Source organism: Acipenser ruthenus, chromosome 9 (assembly GCF_902713425.1).
Source record: "Acipenser ruthenus chromosome 9, fAciRut3.2 maternal haplotype, whole genome shotgun sequence".
Taxonomy (NCBI): Eukaryota; Metazoa; Chordata; class Actinopteri; order Acipenseriformes; family Acipenseridae; genus Acipenser; species Acipenser ruthenus.
In genome coordinates, this window is record NC_081197.1 from 40106929 (window position 1) to 40124456 (window position 17528).

The following is a 17528-nucleotide window of genomic DNA, read 5'->3' on the forward strand; positions in this document are numbered from 1 at the left end:
TCAATAAATACACCTTTGTAATTAGCAAAAAAAAGTCAATGGGCTGCACGGTGGCACAGTGGTTAGCGCTGCTGCCTCACAGCTCCGGGGTCCTGGGTTCTGGCCTTAGGGGTCTGTCTGTCTGGAGTTTACATGTTCTCCCCGTGTTCGCGTGGGTTTCCTCCTACAGTCTAAATTGCCCCTTAGTTACTCTGTGATGGACTGGCGTCCCATCCAGGGTGTAGTCCTGCCTTGCGCCCTGTGTCTGCTGGATTAGGCTCTGGCTCACCGCGACCCTCTATAGGATTAAGTGGTTACAGATAATGTATGGATGGAAAAACAAGTCATATTTTCCTGTTGATGTGATAATTAGAAAGAAATGAGAACAATGTCCTATTGGAAAACCCTTAGAGATTAATTAGTGTGGTTCCATAAAATATAGTGTTATATGTCCCCACTTGTTGCTACAACTGTTTAAATAATGTAATTTTTCTTTTCATTGTTACCATCCTGACAACGTTTTACACATAACCTTAAAATCTGTTTCAAATATCTATTCAAAATGTCTGCTGTAAGAAAATCTCTGGTAAAGTGACATCCTATGTGGAAAATGGCAAGTCAAATAAGATGACCTTTTCTTCCATATTGAAATGTCACAGAAGATTATGTGAGGAATCATTTCAGGAAGTTACAATAAAACTCAATTGTAGTTTATATTTGTTTTTATTAATTATTAAGGTACATTCCTGACAATAGATGGCCAATTTCCCTAGCATGACTTCACCATGAAAGGGAGATAATAGCGTTTCACAGGAGTCAAATCCCTGTGAGTAGAATACAAGGTAGGAAGCTCCATTCACATGATTTATTTAGTTATAAATGTCAACAGAACAATAATATAGGTATATATTGTACTGATGCTGTTTGACTTGCCTTTGAAAATACATTGTTTTACTAGACATTCAAAATAAGCATCTCTGGTCAGAAAATGGCATAAATGTTTTTTGACTGCGACTAGGCCCTATTCACATGAGGTATTTAAAGATTTTTTAATGAATAAAATACAGTTTGATACTCATGACTACTTTAACAACTACCTCTCAAACATGAATATCAAACCTTATTTTACTAAAAAAAAAAAAAAAAAAAAAAAACTTATTTAAGTATGTGTGACATACAGATGTGATATGTATTTTAACCCTAAAGTATTTAACTCTAATGTGTCATATGCAGAAAACTTTTACTGTTTACTCTGTAGTTGCCTTTTGCGATGGGCATAAACAAGTAGAAGTCGATATTACAGTACATTGTAAAAACGATTGCGCTAATCATTGTTGATTTACCAGTGTCATTCTGTGCATTTTTATAGCACACCACGCCATTCTGAGAGTTCAAAATTAAATATGCACTATAGCCTTGATAGAATTCATTATTACATTATTCAACTGTCATAGACATGACCAACTCAAGACATTTGTCCCTAAAGACATTTTTTCTAAAGTTTCATATCTACTATCTCTGGTCCAAAGAGAGATTTTGCTTTTTGAAAGCCACGTATGTTGACAATGGTAAAGTAAAGTAGTTAAAGAGATTTGGTTTTGTATATTCCATGTTTAAACCACTATGGGTTAGATTCTCAAACTATTTGTAATGACCTTATACAAGCAAATGGTAGGTTTTCAGCAAAACAAAGTAAGTTAAAAAGTCTAATTCTCAAACATGTATTTTACATTAGTAAAATATAAAATAATGGGTTTTTTTTCACGTGTTATTGACATAATTACATTTCTGATTCTGAAACCCTATGTTTTAACTGGTAATTTTTTTGTTACTTCAGTAAACGAGATGTTATTTGTTTTTGACTTTTGAAAAATGGATTTAAAGAAAAAAATATAAACAATAATAGGATAAAATAGTGAAAGTACAAAATGTACAAAACTGTTTTATCTATAAAATCATTCAAGGTGGAATTTCTCCTGAACTTGCTGCCACTGGCAGAGGAATCCTTTTTTTAGCAGCAGAATCCAGCACAAACTGTAAGTCTAAGTATTTGTATAATGCCTGTGATAAGATTCTGTCATAGATACACAGTTAATAAATTAATCATCATCGTCATCGTCATCATCATCATCATCATCATCATCGTCATCATCGTCATCATCATCGTCGTCATCATCATCATCATCTTCATCATCGTCGTCATCTTCATCATCATCATTGTCATCATCATCATCATTGTCACCATCATCATCATCATCCTCATCATCATCATCCTCAGTGTTTACTTTCCCAGACAGCACATCCTCAATCCAGTCTTCCAGCTCCTGAGCTGTGGGCAGGTCTTCATCATCTGTGATATCCATCCACACGCTATCAGCCTTCAGGTAGAATTGAACAATAATTAGCATTGTGGATCAAAAGGACATAACATAAACAACCTTGACAGAGACTAGTCAAAAATGTTTGTTGTGTATTGTATCTACTGTAAATCTTAGCATTTAACGTTATGGATGAACTACTTACAATATTCACTCGATATAAGAAGAAATCCTTGCAGAATACATTAACAGAGGCTTCAAATCCAAAGTTAATTTCTAGTATTGCTGCTGGACTGTGGATGCATGCAATACATTTAAAAATGAATACATATATGGTAGATAACATTCAGCAGCATTCCAAAAAATATTAATCTAGTCTCCATTCATCCAAACTCAGTGAATACAAAAGCCCTGTTTAGCTTTGAGAACTAATTTCCAAAGAATTTATAAATCATTTGAATCATTTCAAGTAGTTCCCAAATCATGCAGTTTGGTTTCACGTTCCTGAACCAGTAAACATTATCAAGAGGCACATGAGTTGTGAAACTTACATCAGTAACATTCACCACTCCAATTTGGGGTTTATAGAGGTCAATTTTGAAGGTTTTCTCCCAATAAGCGATCAACTGAAATTAGAACAGGAAATGGCTTAATATAGAGAACATCTTTTATAGATCTTATGACAAAGGGACTCTACTTCTGCCCACCAATGGAAAGTCATCTGGGTCAATCCACAAAATACTGAGGTCAGGGTTGTTGGTGTTGTCTCTGGCCACTTCTTTCAGAATCTCCAGGAACTCAAAACCATCTAAAACGGAGAATGGAATATATGTTATTTTATAATACAATCATTTCTACAGCTCACTAATTACAGATATATTAAAGTTTGTGCTCAGACAATGTACCTTAATAATAAAAACAAATATAAACTACAAATGAGTTTTATTGTAACTTCCTGAAAGGACTGTTAACATTCTGTCACATTTCAGGCAACAAAGGAATCAACTGGAAACATGTATTTCATATTCTACTATAATCCTTAACAAGAATGTGATGTACCACATATATTTAATTAAACATTAAAGCTGGTGGTATGAATCCCAAATTACCACACACAAGTTGCTATGGTTTTCAAAAGACTCACCAGGGTCTTCCTCTTCAGCAAAGGCAACAATGTGGAATCCATCCAAATCGTCCTCCTGCACAGTAACCATTGAAGAAAAAGTGCATCCGTATTTAACAAAAATGATGATATTTAAATGTAATTCAATATAATCTAATACTATCAAAAAAAGCATATGTATATGGAAACTCAGCAATAAACAAAAAGATGCAGTACATCATATGGACAGAAAGACATATGGTAAGACAGGCCAAAAAAATTCTCATTTGGCACAACATTACTGTTACTATTAGTATGTTATCTACTAGACCTTGGAATAGATGATTTTCATTAAATCTCTGAATGGATACATGTGTCATACAGTGCAGTAGAATGGCTATGCTGTGCAATACCTGCAAATATAGTGCACAACACATTAACCCCTGTTTCTCAAACATGTCTACTGTTACCCCTGTGTCCTTAACTCATCCTTCTGAGATGTTTCTCACTAGTTTTGTTTTGTATCATTTTCACAAAATTATGCCATTTCTGCATTGATAAACTGGGGAACTGGCTCCAGAATATATAAAAGTGTTTTTTTTCCCCATTGCTTTAGTCCAGGAATATCAATAAATTACCTTGACAAAAGCAAAAATATGTATAGGCTTAATATATGTGTGTGGCATAGTCTATATCATGAGCCTGATCTTGGTTAAGCTGGTATTTGAATGTATAGAATGCAGCAGAAAACTATTATTGACTTAAACACATGCTAACTCTGCAAATACTGGGAATATCAAAATCAGAGTTCTTCTTACCCAGGTCTCAAACATGTCTTGTGCACGCAACTTTCTAAGAGTAGCTCTGAAAAAGTAGCAAAGCAGAAATAAACCAGAGTGCATTTATACTTTGAAAGCCATGAATAAAAACTACCACTGTACACAATAAATAAAATGGTACCCAGTTAATATCATCGGCTACAATGACAGTTCCTTTATCAATACTGCTTTGAGTTTAATGTGAAGGCCAGGGACATTCACAGAATATGTACACATATGGGTGCCCATTTTATTGGCTCCCATGTACATGGTATCAAATGTAAAGCAGTTTACTTTATTTTCTTTCAGTGTTTTTTTTTTAAAAATCCTATCAAAGTTTAGATTCTACAGCTTGCTGATTATGATTAAACTTTGTACAAATGATCACTTATGGTTTAAAGTTTTTGTAATTAACTGTATTATTATTGTTATGCACAGTGTATGTATTTGTTTATGTCTGCTGTCTGCTTGTGTTGTTGTCCTTCCCTGTTTAAAAGTCCAAAAGACCTGAATATAAATAAAAACTGAAATATCAACTGTCATACGAACATACATTTGCCTATTACTATAATGTTGTTAAGGAAGGCAACCGTCTACAACAGTTATTGATTAAAAAAAAAGACTTAATAATCATTCATCAAAATATTAAGTAATGAGTTGAAGCTTTGTGAACAAGGCCTTCTTAAACTTTGTTCTGAAGGCTAGCTGTGCTCAAACTTTCAATGACAAGGTCAAGCAGGTGCACACTAGTGGCTTTCTTAGAGTCACTAACCTTTGGATTCAGAAGAATGCACTTTACTTTTAATAAAAACAGCTGTGAGGATTATGTTACTGTCCAATGTTTGATACAAGTACATTAATTACAAGGGATAACGTCAGCATTGTGCAGTGCTGCATAACACTGTGATACAGTCCTGAAGCTTGTTCTAAAGGGGTGGAAAAACAAAATGTCTGCTTCCTTGACCATTCTCAGAGATCTAAGTGGATCAGGAGGCGAGTCCCCACCGCTGTTTAATTAATTGTAAAGCAACACACAATATAGGGCCAAGTTCATACAATGATTTTTGTTTTTTGATTTTCATGGATCCACAATAAGTCTATGCTTTCTCTTCCATTAAGCTGAAATCTGAAACATACCCCCCTAGAACAAGAATGGGCAAAGATAAGCAGTATTCATTGTCTTTAAATAGGAACCAATCCGCTCACAGAAAAGCAGCTTAAAACTAAAACCCCACACATGCCAGTTCCCATTGTTCTGGCCAGCTCTCAAGGACTATACAAGTACTGTAATAGCACATGGTCTTTAGTGAGCAGAAGCAGACAAGAGAATCATGAATAAGGAAAAGTACCACATCAATGAGCCCCAGTGAATTAGGTCATCTGGTGGCTGACCAGGGTCTATGTCAATCACTTGCACATTCTTCCATGTTTATATGTCAATTGCTCTCCCTGCCAACACAATATACAATCCCACTGCCGTGCAAGATAGAGGTTTAACCAGTATGTCAGTTGTTTGGATAAAAATCTTGATGATGTGGCATAAATTTGAATTTGGGATGTATTTAAAATACACTGTTGTTTGGGCTCCCGAGTGGCGCATCCAGTAAAGGCGCTCTGCGTGGAGTGCAGGATGTGCCCTATAGTCTGGACGTTGCGAGTTCGAGTCCAGGCTATTCCTTTGCCGACCGAGGACGGGAGCTCCCAGAGGGCGGCGCTCAATTGGCCGAGCGCCGCTCGGGGGAGGGAGGATTAGGTCGGCCAGGGTGTCCTCGGCTCACCGCGCACCAGCGACCCCTGTAGTCTGACTGGGCACCTGCGGGCTTGCCTGTAAGCTGCCCAGAGCTGCGTTGTCCTCCAACGCTATAGCTCTGGGTGACTGCATGGTGAGTCTGCAGTGTGTAAAAGAAGCGGTCAGTTGACGGCACACGCTTCGGAGGACAGCGTGTGCCCGTCTTCGCCGTTCCTGAGTCAGCACAGGGGTAGTAGCGGTGGACTGAGCCTAAAAATAATTGGACATTACTAAATTAGGGAGAAAACAATAAAAATAGTTAGCGACCACTAAATTAAAAAAATATATATATACTGTTGTTTGGCACTGGATTTGTGTATTCAAAGTATGTGATGTTGTTACAAATGGTCAGTCAAGATTTCTACATGGAGGTCTTCACTAGATTAATTTAGGTGTGATTTACCTTTTGTGTTCATTCACATACTCCACAATTTCCTCTTCAGTGTGTGTCTTTCCAGGAATGGTAACTGGGTCTTCCATGAAAGCTTCATAAAAGTCCACCTCATTCATTTTCAAAGTAAGTTTCTTTGCAACCTACGGTGTAAAGAACAAGATTTGGAGGCAATCTATGTGTTTCTATGTGAAGATCCTCATTCATGAGATAGGACCTGTCACTGTTCAAGGACAGACATTAACGATAATATTAATACTAAGAAGGAGAAGGAGAAGAAGAAGAAGAAGAAGAAGAAGAAGAAGAAGAAGAAGAAGATAGCAGGCAGTTTTATTAGGTTTCCTGCTACTCTATAAACCTTGTGCTTCGTTTAAACAAAAGGAACAAAATATTTGTTGAAAAATGCTTTTGTTAAAAGAAATGTATGTGTATCAAACTGCTTGTCTGTTAATTTATCAAGATGAAGAGTACTCTAATCCAAATCTGTGTTTTGCCTCTATTTTTCATATGTATGCCAATACAAAGATCACATGACGTTGTGCACTAACCAAGATGTTACATTTTTTTTTTACCATGCCATAATCTATTCATTCATTATTCATTTTTCATTCTTAACTATTTTCTGTAAAGGATCAAGCTAGCAGGAAAATATATCATCTCATTTAGAGTAATGCATCGTTCAATCGTAATCTACCAAGCTTTTTAAATGAAGTACAATGCTTGAGTTAAACAGCAGGCAGAGGCTTATAAATTAAAAGTAACATAAATTTTACTGTAATTATGCCCATTAGTTTCAACACCCATTTTCATCTTTCCCTTTCTCCAGTTTTAAAGCCAAATAAATATTTTGTGTCAAGAATGACTCAATGGGTGTACAAAAAGATAAACATTTCATAGCAGGGTTAATGTAAAAACATGATCTGAAATCCTAAATGTCTTGAGTAGGTGGAATCCTCTGTGCTCAACCTCTAGCATTTAAGTGCTTAACACTCTCTGGCTGTTAATAATTAAACAGAACTGTGCAAAGCACTACCCACTAATCTTCACAAAAGAGGGAAGTCACATTATAGCTGGTGGCTGGAGAGGTGGAGGAAGATCAGAAAACCAAATAAATACCAGACTGAAAGATGGATGGATGATGAAGTCATTATTCATCTGCTTAATTAGTGCTTAATCCTGCCATTTAAACCACTTTGCAGTCTAACAAAATGGATACTTACTCCTTTGTCGAATGTTGCGAAGAATTTAATGTATGGCTGGAAGTGCTCAGATGCCTCTTCAAAAGCATGGAAATCTAAAAGTATAAGATGTCAGGATTATCTTTGTGTACCATTTGTCTGCTATATGCAATTCTCAGTGATTTCATCAGCTCACAAGGCTAGGCCTATCTTATTTGACCTGATCATTTCTTATACCCAGGCCATGAATGTTTTGGTGGAGTCATTTCCTATGGCACTTGAATTTAACATTGTAAAAGTTTTCTGTTTACCATGTTAACCTCACCCCCATATGACAGAATGATAACAGTATCAGTGGATACAAGTTACATTGATCTAAAAGGCTCACTCTGTTATTTTGAAGCAAATGTAAAGGCAAATATAATCTGAGAGAAATAAAACAGTAACAGTATAAAACTAGCAAGTTACATTCAGCAGTTTCCAGTTTTATGCCATTCAAATTATTCCACTCTGATCTTCACTTGCTTCAGAATAAGGCCCTGAATGTGTTTTTGAAATGTATTTAGCACATACAATGCCATTACAGTGCTGTACATGCAGTCACCACAACATCTACTTGACCTTTCCCTGCAGCTGTCAGAGAATGCATAGGCAGAAAAAGCAACTCTTGTCAATGCATGACATGTCCTGTAAACCTTTATCAATTTATCAATTACACATTTTGATAGCTAGAATCCATGCTGTCTTTGCAAGTCAATCTTGTCTTCCACAAACTCTACTATAGAAAGTGCAGTTATTAAAAAAAAGATGACTTCACCATGCTCTATTTGTAAAGGGCAGAATGATGTGTCTGTGATTTATTTGAGCAGGAGAAGAAGCTATTTAAAACCTCACAATCATAGGGGGCGAGTTTACTGAAGTCATGCACAGCTATAAATGGGCCAGGTTATGACGATAACGAGTGAGACGTGGGGATTAATGACTGGAAGGGACCGTGGCCCAAAATGACATTTGAAAATATTGGCTGAAACCAGGTCAGTCTCAATTCTACAGACAACAATACAAAATGAAAAGATTATTAATACTCTGGGAGTTTTTCCTAATGGTACTGCATGTGTGCATTTCCAATGAATTCTGCTCTGTTCACACTGGAACACATCTCGGTCCAGGGTCTGTAGGTGTTTCCATTACATCTGTTTAAATCACACCTCAGCTCTCCCAAGCACCATTGCAGACTACGCTAAATGCTTTTTTTTGTCAGCATGTGCCTGTGCCACCTTATGCTAAAAACTGTGCATTCAATATACAGTAATGTGTTTTATTCACTTGAAGATCAGAACATGCAGTATTTCTTGAAATTGTGCATTTAGTTTTACTTTTAGAATGAAACTGAAACCTGAGCATGGTTGCCAATGCAGATGTTACAGATTACACAGTAAACAGTTAAAAAGAAACACAAATAAAATGGCAGCCCCAAATAGCAGGGATCCAATGTTGAGACTCACGTTCTGAATCTTCGTTTTTGAAATAGCCAATGAGTTTGTTCTCCTGGTTGATGTTGTCAAAAGCTCGGAGTTCTGAGGGGTTGCTGATGAACTCCACTGGTTCTTCCATCAGCTTGTTTTCAAGCAAAACATATCATTTCATTATTTTAAAAATAATAATATTACTATTCTAATTCTCCACTGTAACTTTTGGCTATCAGATTTATTACTCATTCAGTTTATTTTAAAGATGAAGTCCCTCGTGAATTAAGTATATCAAAAAACAAATCAATAGTACAGTACATGGCTCTGGAGTAAAGGAACAGTGAATAAGATCTTGTAGTTTTCATTGCCTGCTTTGTGAGTAAGTACTGTAGCTTCAAAATCAATTTTCAAAGTATTTTTCTACCCCTTGTCTTTTTTTGTGGTTATTGCAATTACTCGAATATTGTCTTTTTTTTTTTTTTTACAATTTTTTTCTGTGTAAAAGGTGCTTTAAATTCAGAATAATCGCAAACATCCTAAAAAAATGTTAAGGGGCCTCTGGAGGACAAGACTAGCCCAGCAAATCTCTGTCCCCAAGCTCTAAGCTGGATCCCACCTCCCCCAACCCTGGGAGCGGCAAGGCCAATGCGGTGCCCCCTCCCCCCAGAGTCCCCAGTGAAGACTGGCCCGCCTCGCACAACCAGGATTTGAACCTGCAATCTCTGTTTGTATGACTCACCCTGCAAACCACGTGGCAGTGCTTTTACCAGGTGAGCCATTCGGGGACCCCTTAAGGGGACTCTTTAAGTTATGGAGAAAAAAGTTCCTTATTTCTCTTTTGTACTTTTGTACTTACATCTAACAGAAATTCAACCAGGACGTCTGCAGCGAGTTCTCCATCAAACTCAATGACACGTTCAGCTTTGAACACATAGACACTGCCTTCCTCGTTCAGATCTAGAAAAATAAGAAACATGAAATGCCACTGACTGAATAACAGACCAGCTGTTCCATGCATAAATATTTATTACTTTGCTTAGTTTAAAATCTGTGTATTTGTAACCAACTGGATCTGTACCACTACTGGTCAGTAGCAACACAGCTTTGTCACATGGGAACCTACAGATGACATCGCTGGTTTTACAATTGACATGCCTACCTCATTATTAAAATAACTGTTCCTAACTACTTCATTTAATCCTATTCGGTTCTATATGAAAATTAGACTTTTTTTTTTTAAAGCAAACTTCTGACAAAAGCATATTGATTTGATTTAATAAAATTAGGCATTCAATATTTTGGTTTAAAGGCTTCCAGCCAATTCCCAGAAAACACAGGTACATCTGTTCTCTGGGCTACATTCAAACAGTAGACATGTCTGTAAGTGAAGCTTGCTCTGATAATTCCAGATAATCCACTGCAGTGTATATAAACAACTATGTACAAACTACTTATTTTTCCAAAGTTGTCCAAAATAAATACATAATAATTATTTGGGAAAAAAAATACTTACCACCATAAGATCTTTAACAAAGATTACTTTATTTGCTTAATTTACAACAATAATGGAGACCACAAAAAAAAAGATTTTCATAAAAACCAACCTATAAACAACCACCACAAAAATGACTGTTTCAAAGTATTATATTTATTTACTGCAAAAATAGAAATCACTCACTACAAAAGTTAGGAGAGGGAGGTTCATAAATGGCTGCTCTTGAACATGTCATCCTAATTGGATGAGGTACTTGTTTTACAATGAGCCTTCTTATATATATCACAATTGTAGCATTAGTCCCATTGTGAATAGATATTTTAGAATTAACAAATGCCTGACATTAACACTACCATACACCCAGTCCTATTGAACTAGTAAGTGTGTTTTGAAGCAATTCATTTTATTGAGTTATATAGTTACTTATAGATGACACAATCAATATGCTACAGCCACAAACATCTGAAAATGAACATTGAAGGAAATGGATGTTTAATAATTATAAACATTTCTTTTTTTGCCTTACCAAGTTTTTTGGCCACTTTGGCATCTTTCTTTGAATCTACCATTCCAAACCCAATGTGTTTATCTTCCAGAACCTGGGCAGCAAGCTGAAGAAAACCAAAAAGAGTTTCAGAGAAGTGCCTCAATGCAGTCAGGTGTCTCCATTTAGTCTTAAAAAGTATGATCGTGTACTGAAGTTCCCTAAGATGGCTTTAATAGCATTGCAGTTCACAGGAATTTAGTTAACTCCTGCAAATAGGTGCCGTGTGTCTTTCTGTGTTACTTTAATACAGTAAAAGTTTTTAATAATTATTCATACCATTTTATGAAATATTTCTAATTTTTAAACAATTTATTTAATAATAAACATATTATATTTGACATAATGTATATCTCCTTGATGACCTGATGTTTTAAACCTGCTATAAAAAAATCAATGTAGCATTTATTTAATCATTTGAACAAGTTTAAATCTTTTCAGTTATTATGGTCGGTTGTTAGTAGCTGTATGTCATTTTGTATATCGGTGAAAGTGAGTGCCTTGGTGGCAGTCACAGTGCTACACATATAATAACACTGGAGAGGATTTCTTTAGATGTCTTCTGGTATAATATAAACAGTAATGTTTATTGGGGCATTGTGTAAAGTCGAATCTGCAAGATTGCTGTGAGTAGACACAACTTTTAAAGATGCTAATTTGCTGATGTATGTCCCATTACCAAGGGGCCAGAGGTGAAAGTAAGCCGGTACGGCACAGTACTGCGTACCGGTAAAAACATTTCGACTTATCAAAACGATTGTTTAGGCTACATCGTTGTTTCTTTGTATTTTAAGTATTTTCTGGTTGTCTGGTTATTATTTAAGCAAAAGAACTGAAAGTCACTCAGGTCCCGTTCACGTGACTTATGATGACAGAGGGGTGATCGCCATAGTAACCTTCACTAATGCAACGAGCAATGCTGACTGCGAAAGGGTAATATTAATAGCTGGTCTCTTTTTTTAATCTGGTTTTTTGCACATGTAACATGGTTTGAGATTACAATATAATGAGTTGTTATCATCTGCAATAAATGCACTTGAGATGTTTAATTGTTTATTACTGTGTTAAATACGGCTTCGGAGTTGGTACGTCAGTGACTTGAAGAGAAAAAAGAACGTCCTAGTTTTTTACTCTGCAAATCTGGTAACCCAAATTACATGACCAGTGCGTCAGACACCAACATCCCAGCAGAACAACTGGACAAAACTCACAAAAAGAGTAACATATAAATCATGTTTTTTTTTCAATTCAATTCAAGAAAACAAATATGATTCCTATATCCTGTCCTACAATAGCTGTTCTGGGAACACACAGAATGAAAGTGCAATGCACACTTGTCCTGTGACATGATGACAGAAAGACCATGTGTGGTATTTGGGCCTTCACAGAAGGCCAGAAGTCAATTTCCAAATCTAATAATAAAGCGATCAGCTTTCCTGACACTGTAGGCACAAGGGTTGAAATGAAATTAATATCTATTTCTATCTTATTCTCTAACTACTGTACCTTGCTTTAATTTGTAGTGTTCATGTTGTGATGATATTCTCTTGCTCCTTAATTCATGACTACAGTACTGTATGAGATTAGCAGACCCATGACAATCTGTACTCGTAGGTAGAAGCATACATAGTCAAATGCAGCAAAATTGATGTTTGAACAGATGCAGAAAACTACTGAAGTACTGTGTTGAGTGTGGTTAATGCTACACTCAGTTTTTCAGTAAACTAAACTATATTGTTTGGTTAATTAAATATGGATTTTGTGTCTGTCCTACATTCTGAACCCAAACTGACAAGTTCCCTGTATCTGCTTTATTCCCAATTTGTATCAATTTGCTATAATAATGAAAACACACCAAACAGCAAAGCTGGTCAGTTAGAATAATGTATTTTATATGCAACCTTTGTATGTATTTCTAATGTATTTCAGTTTCTAATTATACTTCTAGAAGGTCCCACATCGTGGTCGTAGAAGCCTACAATACAGCATTTTTCAAAGGTTGCACCTTTGTAAGATAACAACTGTCATAAATGACTGCAAGCAGGTCAGCAATTAAGGAGTACAGCGCTGTTGCAGCCCATGCAATGCCTGACCTTGAAAACAACCCACTGTGAGCTGCCTTGAACTTTTTGGTGGATTCAGTTCTAAAAAAAAAGGCCCCTTTGTTTGCACGCTTTGGCAAATCTGTTTTTGCAATTTCCACCCTTACCTCCAACACCAGCTCGGTCATTTGAAACTGCTTCTGCAACTCCTTGCTGGAAGGAATGGGCTCATGGTAGAGGAGACACAGCATGTCATACTTCTTCAGCGCCTTCTTGTAATTTTTTGCATCAATGTCTATCACCCGGTCCTTTCCATCGTAAGTGGGAAATTCAAGCCCTTCTTCCGCAATGCAAAATGAGATTAGATAAAGACACGGCAACAAGAACCAAATGATCCGCATGTTTGCAATTGCTAGAGAGAAATAATAAAATGCAATTCAAATTAAATTAAAGGGCAGTAAGACACAGACAGGAGCGGCAGTGCGTCCCTATAGTTTTATCTCCTCAGTTTAAGTTTTACTGGATGCTCTTCATAACAGAGAAAGCCAGCCTGCCGCTGTAGTTCTCTGCCCAAGACAAAGAGAAAGACAAAAAAAGGCAGTAGGAATCTGCAAGGCTGAACCCTGGATATCTTACATAGCTGTCCCCACTCCCCAGCCAATTCAAAACCATTTTTAGGAAGCAGTTGTTTCAGGCTAAAAATAAACCAAGCAATGAAAAGAGGACAGAGATTACACCATGAGGGATTCACCAAGCCTCTCTATCAGCTAAACCAAAGAACCAGTTGTAAGAAAAGATAAAACGGAAATTAGTTGATTAATTAATTAAAATGAGGTCTGGGAGGGAAATGGGAATACAGTTGCCATTAAGCATCAGATGTATTTTGGAATATGTGTGTGCATCAAGTCTAAAACAGTAAAATAAAAGACAACTGGACATTAGATATCTAGATTCTGGAGAGACTTTGTGTACAGCTGTGCATAAACGAAAGCTAAAGTGACACAGCTGATATGTCCTACTATCCATTCCTTATGTAGGATCAAAGCTGTTCTTGTTTAAAATAGCACAAAGAGATTGTGGTATATCACTGGTATATAAATGTCACAAGCTTGGGGGTATCACAATCAAGTAGTTTTTCAACTTATCACTAAAAGTGGGAACTAATATTATCTCCCAACTAAAGTCATTGGACCACCAATGCATCTGACAGCCACACCAGATTCATGAAGCGTGAACTACACTCTACAGATGAGCACTCAGTGATGTCATTTCTTGAGATATGAGATAAGCTCTTGGGTACCTTCAAGATCAACATTCCTACATGCTTGAGTGGGCCAGGTTTCCAGGTAAAAATGTGAAAATAAAGGCCCTTCCTTATATACTAATGCATCATGGAGTATAAGGCATCTCTCTATACACTTGTATAAAATGTACTTGTGTGCTGACTAAGAGTTGAACCACTGACCTCGTAACTGCAAGAGTGCATTATAGAGCATTGGATTGTTACTGCTAATATAGGCAGGTTTTAAACCATGAGGCCCTTCACTGACAGTGACAAATTAGTCATGCCATATAACCTGACCCCCCCCCCCCATACACACACACAAAAGCATTTCTTATAATAGTATTTATATATAAAAAGACACTGCAAATAAATACCTCAAAATGTTCTTATAAATTACTTAAGTACAACCACGTTGTTTATTCCAGTAGAACAGTTTTGTATTTCCTTTTTGTATATTGGACATTACCACCACAGAAACAAAATGATGTTTGCCACTGAAAAACGTTTTGAAAGAGCAATTATAAAAGTTTATTGTAGTATTATGTGGTAAGTGCTTAGCACTGTTTAGTGAAATTATCAGTGAACAAATCGTACAATAAAAAATTGCAAAGACAGAGTACATACTGTATGTAGTTTAGGCCTGGGAAGCAGAATTACAGTACACATTTACCATGGTCAAATATAATATGGGATACTAATTTGTTTAAAGCAGGAATTTATTTTTGCTGTTGTATTTTAATTAGTAGAGCAAAATATACTTTCAGCTAAATAATAATAGTACAAATATACTGGACTTGCTCTTATTGTATTACTCTTGCTCTTATTGTATTACTTGTATTGTAACACTTGAAATGTATTTGCTTACGATTGTAAGTCGCCCTGGATAAGGGCGTCTGCTAAGAAATAAATAATAATAATAATAATAATAATAATAATAATAATAATAATAATAATAATAATAATAATAATAACTGCATCATTACCCTGTATCTTTTCACATTTTTGCTTACACACAGTACTTTTCAGGTACTCCATTAAAAAGGTGTTAATAGATTAACAAAGGTCTGGAAAAAAGGTTAAGAAGGAGTATAAAGTGGCTCTGGAGCATGATTAGTGCCTTAATGTGATGTGAAACCATGCTGGTAACACAGGGCTTGGAATCCCAAGTCTCTAACTGTCTGACCTCCTTGTACTTCAGTCCTGTCCTGAACAGCTGTTGCATTCAGTTCATGCAGACCTCACTGTAAGTGCAATGTGACCAGTTAATCTGGATTACCTGCAAAACTGCTCTTTACAACTGATTTTTTCAGTATTCATTTTTCTTAAACATTTTTGACACAGTAGATTTAGAGGGGTGATTTTCAAAGTGTGTTGAGTAAAACGTGGAGCTAAAAAAGAATACCGTATTTTGTGCTATATTTTACTTAAACGTCTTACGAAAAGCAGAACATACAGACGTGCTCAAATTTGTTGGTACCCTTACAGCTCATTGAAATAATGATTCATTCCTCCTGAAAAGTCATGAAATTAAAAGCTATTTTATCATGTATACTTGCATGCCTTTGGTATGTCATAGAATAAAGCAAAGAAGCTGTGAAAAGAGATGAATTACTGCTTATTCTACAAATATACTCTAAAATGGCCTGGACACATTTGTTGGTACCCCTTAGAAAAGATAATAAATAATTGGATTATAGTGATATTTCAAACTAATTAGTTTCTTTAATTAGTATCACACATGTCTCCAATCTTGTAATCAGTCATTCAGCCTATTTAAATGGAGAAAAGTAGTCACTGTGCTGTTTGGTATCATTGTGTGCACCACACTGAACATGGACAAGAGAAAGCAAAGGAGAGAGTTGTCTGAGGAGATCAGAAAGAAAATAATAGACAAGCATGGTAAAGGTAAAGGCTACGAGACCATCTCCAAGCAGCTTGATGTTCCTGTGACAACAGTTGCAAATATTATTAAGAAGTTTAAGGTCCATGGAACTGTAGCCAACCTCCCTGGGCGCGGCCGCAAGAGGAAAATCGACCCCAGATTGAACAGAAGGATAGTGCGAATGGTAGAAAAAGAACCAAGGATAACTGCCAAAGAGATACAAGCTGAACTCCAAGGTGAAGGTACGTCAGTTTCTGATCGCACCATCCGTCGCTTTTTGAGCGAAAGTGGGCTCCTTGGAAGAAGACCCAGGAGGACTCCACTTTTGACAGAAAAACATAAAAAAGCCAGACTGGAATTTGCTAAAATGCATATTGACAAGCCAAAATCCTTCTGGGAGAATGTCCTTTGGACAGATGAGTCAAAACTGGAGCTTTTTGGCAAGTCACATCAGCTCTATGTTCACAGACGAAAAAATGAAGCTTTCAAAGAAAAGAACACCATACCTACAGTGAAACATGGAGGAGGCTCGGTTTTGTTTTGGGGCTGCTTTGCTGCGCCTGGCACAGGGTGCCTTGAATCTGTGCAAGGCACAATGAAATCTCAAGACTATCAAGGCATTCTGGAGCAAAACGTACTGCCCAGTGTCAGAAAGCTCTGTCTCAGTCGCAGGTCATGGGTCCTCCAACAGGATAATGACCCAAAACACACAGCTAAAAGCACCCAAGAATGGATAAGAACAAAACATTGGACTATTCTGAAGTGGCCTTCTATGAGTCCTGATCTGAATCCTCTCGAACATCTATGGAAACAGCTGAAACTTGCAGTCTGGAGAAGGCACCCATCAAACCTGAGACAGCTGGAGCAGTTTGCTCAGGAAGAGTGGGCCAAACTACCTGTTAACAGGTGCAGAAGTCTCATTGAGAGCTACAGAAAACGTTTGATTGCAGTGATTGCCTCTAAAGGTTGTGCAACAAAATATTAGGTTAGTGGTCCCATCATTTTTGTCCATGCCATTTTCATTTGTTTTATTATTTACAATATTATGTTGAATAAAAAATCAAAAGCAAAGTCTGATTTCTATTAAATATGGAATAAACAATGGTGGATGCCAATTACTTTTGTCAGTTTCAAGTTATTTCAGAGAAAATTGTGCATTCTTCATTTTTTGTGGAGGGGTACCAACAAATTTGAGCACGTCTGTATAATTAAACTGAAATACACAAGCTAAGCAGA

The 17528-nt window shown here is 36.6% G+C and overlaps 1 protein-coding gene across 1 annotated transcript; it reads right to left on the reverse strand.

The window, feature by feature from the left end:
• Positions 1-683: 683 nt before the first annotated feature.
• On the reverse strand, positions 684-13727 carry LOC117405348 (calsequestrin-2-like). Its single transcript, XM_034008324.3, has 11 exons — positions 13293-13727; positions 11066-11150; positions 9901-10001; positions 9081-9192; positions 7618-7691; positions 6410-6540; positions 4218-4263; positions 3442-3496; positions 3005-3105; positions 2849-2923; positions 684-2357 (listed from the first exon to the last, which is right to left on the reverse strand). Exons 1-11 carry the CDS (start codon positions 13524-13526, stop codon positions 2079-2081), a joined length of 1293 nt encoding a protein of 430 aa, XP_033864215.3. The 5' UTR covers positions 13527-13727; the 3' UTR covers positions 684-2078.
• Positions 13728-17528: the final 3801 nt, after the last annotated feature.